Source organism: Chenopodium quinoa, unplaced genomic scaffold, assembly GCF_001683475.1.
Source record: "Chenopodium quinoa cultivar QQ74 unplaced genomic scaffold, ASM168347v1, whole genome shotgun sequence".
In the NCBI taxonomy this organism is placed as follows: Eukaryota; Viridiplantae; Streptophyta; class Magnoliopsida; order Caryophyllales; family Amaranthaceae; genus Chenopodium; species Chenopodium quinoa.
Genome location: NW_018742815.1, coordinates 569,421 through 580,778, shown reverse-complemented (window position 1 = coordinate 580,778; position 11,358 = coordinate 569,421). Strand labels below are relative to the sequence as shown.

At 28.9% G+C, this 11,358-nt stretch overlaps 1 protein-coding gene across 1 annotated transcript; it reads right to left on the bottom strand.

Moving 5' to 3' along the window:
* Positions 1-5,102: 5,102 nt before the first annotated feature.
* LOC110725581 (probable glycosyltransferase At5g20260) lies at positions 5,103-9,440 on the bottom strand. The gene is made up of 4 exons (XM_021905041.1): positions 9,122-9,440; positions 8,742-8,929; positions 6,272-6,632; positions 5,103-5,822 (listed from the first exon to the last, which is right to left on the bottom strand). The coding sequence occupies exons 1-4, from the start codon at positions 9,332-9,334 to the stop codon at positions 5,154-5,156; spliced, it is 1,431 nt and encodes a 476-aa protein (XP_021760733.1). The 5' UTR covers positions 9,335-9,440; the 3' UTR covers positions 5,103-5,153.
* Between the last annotated feature and the right edge of the window lie 1,918 nt (positions 9,441-11,358).

The window sequence follows — 11,358 nt, the reverse complement described above, 5'->3', positions numbered from 1 at the left end:
TGTGAAATATCTCGTATATTGAAAAAAAATCTTTATTTTTATTATTTGTATATGGTGATTCTTTTAATTGGAATACTATGTAGAGTTACAGTAGATTATAATTCTTAGGTTTTTCAATGATAATGCTGAAAATGAACAAATGTTAAAATTGTTGTTTGTTTATTTTCGCAGTGTTGATATTATTAGCATTACTTAATTGTGGTGGTACAATATGAAATAGAGAAAGAATCATCAATGATGAAACCGAAATGACCAATTCCTAATCCACCACAGAGCGAGGCTAACATATTAATCAATGAGTTCATTTCATCCATCACAGAGGCTATCAATATTAATCAATGAGTTCATTTCTAATTTAAAAGTACAATCCTTCTAGATGAAACCGAAACAACCAATTCCTTCACACACTTATGCCCAACCGTACATGAATGTATATATATTATACTAAAGCAGCCTATATCCACCTATCAAGTCCAGTCTAACCAATGAGTTCTTAGACATAAGAAGTCATGTATAGTGTATAGTGACTAAATTCAAGTCCAGACTAAATTATGAAATTAATCTTATCTTACACTGATGAATTACTCATATGCTAAAATTATGATCTTTAATAGAATCCCATGTGATCCTATCATTACAGATTACGAAATTCAAAATCCATAGTAGAATGTTCTTAACTTAATGATAATCCTGTTTTAAATCTATAGACTTTGCTCGCAAAAAATCCGACCACCCTCTTCCACCGCCTCCCCCTCTCCCCTCTCCCTTCTCGAGGCCCCTTTTCTCAGAGTTCCCGTTTCCAGATCATCGACTGCGAAAAAGGTCCTCGTTAAATATTCCTTTTCTGCTATATATTGGTATTGCCAACTTTTTTTTTGCCACAATTTGATTTGGAAATTTTGGGAAGGTGGTGAATAAAGATGTGGAATTTAGTACTTGGAAATGGCAAAGATAGTGTGTAGAGAGAAAATTTTAAAGCGTTTAAGAGATGGAGTCATGGAGAGGAGGAGGGAAAGCTCAAATGTGTAAGGAAATGTAGACGGGAAAGAACAATTTGAAGTTGGGCTGTTGGAGTACAAAATTACAAATAGGGGTACAAAGGTAAAACACATTTTGAAGGGTAAAAAGGGGTACAAAGGTAAAATAACATTTTGAAGGGTATAAAAGTCCGTGCACTATTCATAAGAACAACTTTCTACTTTTTATAATGTAGGGATAAAACTCAAAGTTGATTAGGGTTTGTTTAGCATTGTTTTTAGTTTTCATTTTTTTTTAAAAAAAAAAAAAAAAAACCAAAAACAGGAAACAAAAAAAAGGTGTTTTCACTTTCAGTTGTCAGTTTTCAAAATTATCATAATTTTAATAAGTTTGACTAATATACAAAATTGTTGCACAAAAATCTCATGTGCATTATAAATAAACACTATTTTCTTTTATGTATATGTTCATGTACATTATAAATGAGCATTATGTTCTTATATATGCCCATGTACATTATTATATATCTGCATGTACATTCTGCCTTTTTGTATTTTGGAGCGAATGCACCATGCGGATCGTGCATCTGCCTGCACGAACCAAGCTTTAATGAAATTCATCAATTAGCAAAGTGAGGTTATGTTTTGCACCCTTTCCATATCGATGTTGACAACTGCCTACTCAATATAATTACGATGACAGTATATATACCGTTGTCAATTACTCTAATTTCATTCAAAGAAAAAAAAAATCAATTTTGCATGACTAACATACTATAATACAAATTTTGTACCGTTAATGATGTTTAATTTGATAGAAATCTCAAAAATATTATTGATATAATAATCTTAAATGAAGCCTCCTTAACCATATAAAATGTAACATCATATTGAATTAAATCAAATGGCTTATAGAGCCTATTCAATGTAAAGTGCCACCTTACACTCTTTACTCCTTTAGCCAACTTTAAATACTTTTTTAGTGAAAATACCTTTGATAATCACTGGTATACATTCTGCATGTATAACTTCAACTAGCCTTGGACTTGCCACTTCATAACCACTAGGACACAAACAATTTTTTCTTTGCCCAACATATAGAATTAGTTTAGGTTTTTGGGAAGGTACTCGAAAACTCAAATTTCTTCGTCCTTCTTATCCTTCCATTGGACAAATAGGTATTTTCTTTCATGGCCATGGGCACCACCAACAAAAAACACAAAGATGTTACGTTGACTTATTTGCAACCCTAGCTTGGTGGATTTAATTTTCAGCCCGGTAATTAAACTTTTGATGTGGAAATCAACATCTCTCATTGGTTGGAATACTTATAAAGAATTGACATTACAAAGTGCTCTTATGAGATTGTTAAACAATTTTGGATTGACTTATGAGATACCTGGTGCCTAAACCACATAGTATACAACACTTTCATTAGAATTCTATACTCTATCATCATACAATACAAAGAAGGGAGAATTACCAAAAATTTTGTGGATGTATTAGCCATGTATAGAAGAAGCTTATAATGTATTGAAGAGGATTTATCTTAATTCTTTGCCTCTGTCACTCTTGGTTATGGTCTTATATATTGCGGGGTAAATAAATTTAATTTATTTGAAATTTTAGCATATACAAGTAGACATACATACTAGTATTATTTTACGCTTAGATTATTATATTATTCATTATTGTTACACTTGTGCAAGAATTTAATGAGTTAATTATAATATGGAAAAGTCAAAGTTTAGCTAAGGAACTTAATAGGCAATTAGGGGAGTATTGAGAAGATTTTATGAAGTATTGGAATATATATATACTGGTACTATAGAAGTATCTATCCTTCAGGTTTTTGTATGTATGATTTTTTTTTTTTTTTTAAAAAAATTTCGTGTATAACAAAAGATAGTTAAAGAATGCGAAATATAAATATTAAGTGAGTATGTTTAGATAATGGATCGATTCTCGATGTTGAATATGTGTTGCAAATCATAATAAAATTGATAAAATTTCTTTCAAATAACTAATTAGAGTATGTTTATTGAATGATTTTTATTTCAAACTCCCATTATGTACATCTGTTTAACTCTGCTCTCATTCACCACTAAAAAACTTTGTTTTTATCCACAATTTTAATCAAATTGACGCATAATTGGTATAACTTGAATTTTAAAAAAATTATTTTGAATTCTTGACACTTAACATTATAAAAATCTAGAAATGTACTCATTTTCGCACATTTCAATCAAGTTTTTAGATAGTTGGAAACTTTTTTTTTTTTTTTTTGAAAACCGGTTAGTGCATATTATTAAATCATAGAAAGAGTGTCAACAATCACATATAAGTAAACCTCACTTGGAGCATGGTTTTCCCAGCATTGTTCAATACCTAAGGGCACTAACCTTGCGAGATGGTAAACAACAAAATTGCCATCACGCTTAACAAAGGGCCAAAAAATAGAATTAAAATCAGAACTAGAGCAAATAATATCTTCGAGGATGCTGTCCACCGTTGCCAAATTGAAGGAATTCTTCTTGAGTTTGGAGATCATCACTTGGGAATCAGATTCAATGATAATGTTCCCAAAGCCATATTCTCTTGCTTTTTTTAGGCCATAGAGAGCTGCTTTGCGTTCAGCGATCAGAGGATCCCACCTAGATTGCACACGTCTGACTGCCGCAAACAGAACTTCGCCATGGCTGATGCGAGCAACAGCTCCAACTCCAATCCAGCCATCTATTTTTTAAGGGTTTTTTTTTTTTTTTTTTTTTAATTACAATATTATTACAATAATATTTAATTATGATGCAAGAAGTCAATTTAAACACATACGGAGTACCGTTAAAAAAGTTTTTTTTTTTTTTTTTGGATTTTTAACATTATATATTTAATATAGGAATGGTAAATTGTAAATATAGACTATCAAAATATTAACCTAATAATTATACATAATTTATCAATTTATAAATAATGTCACGCAATTTGTTAATATATAAATAATTTTTATTTATGCATTTCCAACTAATATTATTGAATTTTTCATTTTTTTTTTGACTAATTTTATCTCAACTATAATAAAGATTAAATTTATATTCAATTTATACATTATATATAAAAATATTAGAATGATCATATTAATGACAAAAAAAAATTGAAAAAAATGTTTAAATACACCATATTGTGAAAAATAATTAACATGACATTAAATCTTATTTATTTTGAGAAATCAAATTAAAAAATTCCAAAGACAGAGCTTTTTTATTGAATAATTTTTTTTTCATATTTGATTATGAGAATTAATACAGTATATATCTTATACGAGATTTTATGAATGGATATGAAAACCCCATAATATAGTCACAAAAATCTAGAAAAAGTGATTAGGTATATATGATATTTATAATTCAATTTTTCTTGGTTCATAAATTTATATAGATTTTGTTTCTGTATGTATAATTTATGTCAGTATAATTTAGGAAAATTCACTTTGTTACTTACAATTTTTTTATTTATTTTTTAGTGGATAGCAAATTTATTTATTATCATTAATAATCAACTATTAGCGTTAGGTGGTTTAAAAAAAAAAAAAAAAACTATTAGGGTTACTAGTTCAAATATTAGGATGAGATTTATTAGGTTGTTTCGTGTGGGAGAGAGGGTTTCGAAACAAGCATCGGTTTAAGCAAACTCGTTGCGCTAAACCTTTTAACATTTGACGGAACATAAAAATATAATGTGATCCAAAACAATTTTATTTTATTTTTTTTTTTAAAAAAAAACCTGTAAAAAACTAGCTTTCGAAAAGTAAGATGGTGTTGAAATAATACCTGTATTAAAAATAAAAACATTAGTAATTGTTAAAATTAGAGATTGAAATTGTATTTAACCTATTAATATTAAAATTAAAATATAGTAAATTGAATTTTAAAATCTCAGGTGTTACATCTTGTGGTGCATTCATCAATTAGTAAAGTAAGGTTGCATTTTTCACCCTTTTCAATATCGACAATGACATTTGTGTAATCAACAAAATTAAAATGTCAGTATACATATTGCTACTAATAATGACTCTAACTCCATTCAAATAAAAAAAAAAAAAAATCAATTTTGCATGAATAATATACATTAATACAAATGTTATACAGTCAATTATATTTGATGCGAATCTCAAAAATATTATTGATACGGTAATCTTATATCAAGCCTCCTTAACCATATAGAATGTAACACCATATGAATTAAATCAAATGGCTTAGAAGGCCTATTCAATGTAAAGTGCCACTTTACACTCCTTACTCCTTTAACCAACTTCAAATATTTTCTAGTTGAAATACCTTTCAAAATTGTCTTAATCTCAGGAATTCTAGCCACTGGAATATGGATTGAAAATTTACTCCAATCAAGAACATCATTAAAAGGGAAAGAGTAATTATCTTTGATAATCACTGGTATACATTCTGCATGTATAGCTTCAACTATCCTTGGACTTGCGACTTCATAACCACTAGGGCACAAGCAATACTTGCTTTGCCCTAACATTTTGAAGTAGTTTAGGTTTTTGGGAACATACTCGAAAACTCGGATGTCTTCATCCTTCTTATCCTTCCATTGCTCGAATAGGTATTTCCTTACATGCCCGTGAGTACGACCAGCGAAAAATGCAAAGATGTTTCGTTGGCTTATTCGCAACCCGAAGCTTGATGGATTTAGTTTTCTAGGTGGTATGTTCACTTCCGGGATGGAGACATCTCTTATTGGTAGGAATCCTTCTGAAGAATTGGCGTTACAAAGTGCTCTTATAAGATTGTTGAACAATTTTGGATTGGCATATGAGACACTTGGTGCCTAAACCACATATTATACAACACTTTCATTAGATTTCTATACTCTGCTATCATATTTAAGCCAACTAGTGCTTGATTGTTAAAAAAAAACGAGTATAAGGTTGCATAACAAATATTGCAACATGGGAATTCGATATGGATATTAATTAATAATAGGAGAGAGATAGAGAAGAATAAAGATAAGGACCCATGTGATGAGGAGAGAGAGGAAGAGAGTAAACATGTGAAAATAAGAAAATGTTAATTACAAAATTTGTGAAACTTCTTAAAATGGTAACTATTGCAATATTTGTGAAACGGGTGCAGTATATATACTATATATAGTATTAATTGATTATATATGTTAACTTTAACGCTGTCATAATTTCATACTTTGTGAAATTGCATTTTCTCTATAGTAATGAATTAAAAAAAAAATGTGATTATGCAAAACTTGTAAAAAACACATACCCAATCATGGCAAGAGAGCATGAAATGATCTGCTCCATGACTTCTATTCCAATAAGGATACTTCTCAACCACCACATTGACATAGTCCAAAGCCACCCTATATAGAGGTCCACGGTTGTAGGAGATGAGGGGCCGATAAAGGAAATCCACCGTGTTGGCTACACTAAAAGGAAGAAAGAAGACGTGTGCCTCGTCAGGTTGGTGAGCCGCGAACTTGTTTGAACTCATCTTACCCTCTATTTCGTCGATGAATTGCCCTTCTATGCCATATATGTTGTTTAAAGGTGCAAGATGCACCAAGGGTTGTTCCCCTTCTCTATACGTCCATATTTTGAATCTTTTTATCATCTCTATGTGGCTCCTGCTTAATTTTTATTTCATTATTATTCATTGTTCGTCATATGAAAAATAGTTAATTAGCTACCAATCAATTACTGTATAATGGTTGTATAAATATCAATATTCATGTCTACCATGCCTATTATATGAATCTTTTTATAATGGTTGTATCAATATTACGGGAGTACAATGTTAGTCAATAAACAATTCTGATACAAAATCATTATTAAATTCCTTTGATCGATCAACATTTAGCCTTTTAGCTATAACTCCTAATCCATGTTCATTTCTACAAAATACAAGTATACAAAGTATTATACTAGTAAGCTCTTCTAATATCAATAAATTATTTCAGGTCTTGGCTTATTATATATATATATATATATATATATATATATATATATATATATATATATATATATATATATATATATATATGCTCCTTAACACCCTCAAATCAAGATTAAACAATACTAGAATAAGGATTATAAAGTCTAATATAGACTACTTATAGATTTATTAATACATAAACTACTTCAATAATCACTATCACCAGTAAGTTGTTATTACTCATAAGTTTAGTAAAATGATATATCACTTGTCTAACACGAAATAATTTAAACCAATAGAACATGCTAGTAGTTTGCAGATGATATATATATATATAAGAATCTGTCTTAATCAAATATATTTAATTAACTCAATCTTAATCGCGGTACCGTGTTATTCATTCAATCATTCATCGTCAATAAATCAAGTTGTAGTTGTTTGTATTAACAATAATCATGCAAGAATTTATTTATATTTTCATCTTTATTGTCTATGAAAAAGTACGATATTTGGCTTATTAGTTGGTAACTAGTAGTACCATCTTCTAATATATGAAAAAGATATATATGGAGTTTACTCTTGGTGATTTTGGATTCAACGTAAAATTGTAAGTTTGTAGTTTGTACTCAACTCGAAACAAAAACTTAAAGGAAAGATGTGGTTCTAGTAATTCTAGCTAATACCATCCTATCTCTTGTATAGCGATATATTTTAAATTGAATTGAATAGTCTACGATTTTAGCTCTATCTCTTTATGTCCGAAAGTAACAATCATGTATTATCTTAAATTGCCTTATACATTACTTATAAGATTTAATATATATATTAATTACTTACTTTTGAGGAAAATATCATCTATACTACATTATGTTATGTTATTATGATCATACCAATCAATCATTTTAAAGAATTTATCTACACTTAACATTATAAGTTTAGAAATTAATAATAAATCGGACCATTTGACTCTATTATACATTTTATACTTGTTCAATTATATAACAAATTTACAAATTAGATTAAATATCCTTAAAAAAATTAAAATAAAAAAAATATATACAACAAATAAATGTCACATCATAAATAATGTACTCATTTTCCCACATTTTAATTAAGGTTTTAGATAGCTGGAAACTAACTATCCATATTTTAATGGTTTTTCCCTTTCCTTTTTTATTTTTTTTTAAAAAAATTTTTACTTCCTCCGTTCTATTAATATTGCAACAATGGACTTTTTGCACTATTTATCACTCTTGTTTGACCATATAATATGAGTTATACGTTAAGCAAAATATAGTCAACTGGGATCTTGTTGGATTAGTCTCATATAATACTTTCACAATATCAACTTTTTATAATTTTTACTCTTACACAATTATAAATATTTAGCATATAAAATGTGTTTTGGGATGCGTAATTTCCTCTTTGTTGCAATATTAACAGAACGGAGCGAGGAAGTATTACAATATTATTATAAATATATTAATTATGATGTAAGAAGCCAGTTTAAACATATACGTAGTACTATTAAACATATCTTATGTATTTGTTAACGTCGAATATCTATTGTAGATGTTGTATGACTTTTAATTAATGAAATATTAAAAAAAAAAAAAACTCTAAAAAGCACGTAAAAGAGATGGTTTACACATAAAAGAGCATGTTGTTGTTACTAGTAACTTACTAAAATAATAAATAGCTATTGCCAACAAATTAATTGCAGATTTCATTTTTGGATTTTTGTAATTAAAGAAGAGTAATTGAAATGATGAAAAACAATAGAGAAAAAGAAAAACTCAACTGATAAAAAGCATGTTGATTCCTGTAAACGGATCCTCTTGGTATGAAAGTTGTTACTTGTTCCTTAAACGTATAATTCCGACTCCGGGCAGCTTCTCGGATTGCTGCCCGAGCCCGAGCCAACCCTTCCTCAATCTTCTCCAAACTACTTTTCTTCTTCTTCTCCTTCTCCTTCTCTTTCTCCTCCTTCTATTCAACCCCTCATTTCAAAAATGAAAAGTCAAACATTTTTTTTCAAATAAAATCTAAATTTTCTTACAAGTAATACTTCAAAACGGTAAAATTAACAATAAAATTATCTTAAGATCAGTTGTACGGAACCTTATTTGAAAAATACTTAAACTTAAATAAAGAGGTATTTATCAATGATAGAAAACTTACTTCTAGTATGGTAGAAAATGAGATGTTGTGACGGACGTGACCATTAGGTTCATTGCTAATGTTTACGGGTAGATTTGATGGCGGATCCGAAAGCTTCTTGTTAGAGGTCGGATTAGAGTTGAAGTGATTTTGGTTCAAGAAAGATGAATAGAAGAAGATTATTAGAAGAAAAGTAGGAATTAGTAGTAAGAATTTTGTGGTTGTGTTAGCCATGGACTCACACAAACCATGCACTAATTTGTTCTAAGGGAGTACGAGTATTTCCTTTTGTTGTGTATAAATACTTTTCAACAATATTTTTTTTATTATGAAAAATGAAATGAATAAAACTATAAGGTCATTTAATTGATTTTATACTATAGTCTTGTGGGGTCCTCTTCTAGCATTGACCTTTGTAATTGGTTGCGTAATCATTGGGCTGGCCTTCAATATCAATTAACCAATTAGTCCGGCCCAAATATTCAACTTGTCAGCAGGTCCATCATACCAGATTACAAGCCACGTCACCAAGTGTTACTCTAAGCATGAGCTTGAAACAAGTTTAATAAGTCATGATTATATATATTGCTTCAAAGTGCTCCACTAGAAGTTTTATTGTAATTCTATTACATTTGTTTTGGTTTATATTTTATTTAGTCAACAAGTCAAGTACAAGTACCAACAATGGTGGGTCAATTAAATTGGTTAGGAAATTTATACAAGTAAATTGAAAAGCTGAGATACTGAAAATAATAAGAAACTTACGTTAGGGTAAATAATACTTTGAATTTTTGAAATAACTATTGAGTTGTATAGAAGTAAGGGTCTAAGGGATACAAAGTTGAAAATACTAGGTGTGACAACAATAAGATGTTGAAGTTGATCATGGCCTTTTCCTTTGGATTTTATATATGTATCTGCAACATGTTTCTAAAATAAAAACTAGCGTTTCATTACTTTTAATGTTATTATTGAATATACGTAATATATGGTGTTTTTTTTTTTTTCTTTTTTTTGGCAATTACATGTATTTCACCCTTACAATTAACATCATAAGGTCAATGAACAAGTTGTTTGTATTATAATTAGATGAATTCACTTCATTCATTTTTCACTTCACCTTTATTTATTAACCATTATGTCCACGTCTAACATCATTCAACTATCACTAAGCTAGTAGTTGAATTGTGTAGATAAAGTGGAAAGTTTATCATTCATACTTTGATCAAGTACTGAATGACATACAACCTATATGGATTTTGATATAAGTGTTCTAAAATAATCAAATTCAATACTTTATATATGGTCATAATCCTTAGTCATCAAAGAAATGACCATTACAAATTTATAATCATATGTGTCTGATAATTGGAGCAAACAAATGGTGAACCTACACCTATGACTTCTTTCGTAAGAGCATCCACAATAATAGCATAAAAAGACATGTTTGCAATTAATAAATAATATACAACTACATGCTAGCCATTATGAAGCTATATAGGTTGTAGCTAAGCCAAGCTACACTACTTTATAGAGCTATGTAGTTTCACTCTACCCAATACTCAAATATATTAATTTGTTTAATATTTTTTATGCATTTGTTTGTTTGTTATTTTTTGTGGTTTATTTATTTTAGATGCTCTAAGAAGTTGAGTGTGGCGTTATATTGATTCTTTAATTATGCACTTATTGCAACATTATTATTTTTTGGAATTTGATTTTTCACTGAAAACAACATTTAAATCCGTGTTGGTTGGTAAACTACATACTCTAAAAGCCATTGAAAATTTTCAAAATCTCATGAAATTGCTCCTATAATAGGTGACACCGTAGTTTAGTGAGTGAAAGTATGAAAAATGTGGTAGAAACAATATGCATCTTTATTTTAGAAGTTTTATACTATTGAGGATTGTTACGAGTATTATTATGTAATTTAGGCTTTAATTTAAGTATATATTTGGGCTTAAGTCATGTTCTCTTTAGCTTAATTTTAGTTCAGTTCAATTCAGTTCAGTTAAGCTCTAATTAATTTAGTTCAGCTCTTAATTTTTTTCTCTCATAAATAATTCATTTCAGCTTAGTCTAGTTCAATTTTTATCAGTTCAGTTCAGTTTAGTAAATTAGAACAAGCCCTTAGTGTCTTAGATAATTAATTAGATGTATTATTGCCCACATGTGTTTAATTGTAACTTGTATAAATAATTAAACTTGAACTAAATATAAACAAGTTGATTATTATTATTTCACATACGAGTATA

Bases quoted from the DNA above. Each gene is read 5' to 3' on its own strand.
- LOC110725581 (XM_021905041.1), bottom strand. From the start codon at position 9,334: ATGGCTAACACAACCACAAAATTCTTACTACTAATTCCTACTTTTCTT. The intron at 8,930-9,121 runs GTAAGTTTTCTA...GGGGTTGAATAG, and splicing joins CATTTTCTACCATACTAGAA to AAGGAGGAGAAAGAGAAGGA. The intron at 6,633-8,741 runs GTTGAGTTTTTC...AAAATTAAGCAG, and splicing joins AATCAACATGCTTTTTATCA to GAGCCACATAGAGATGATAA.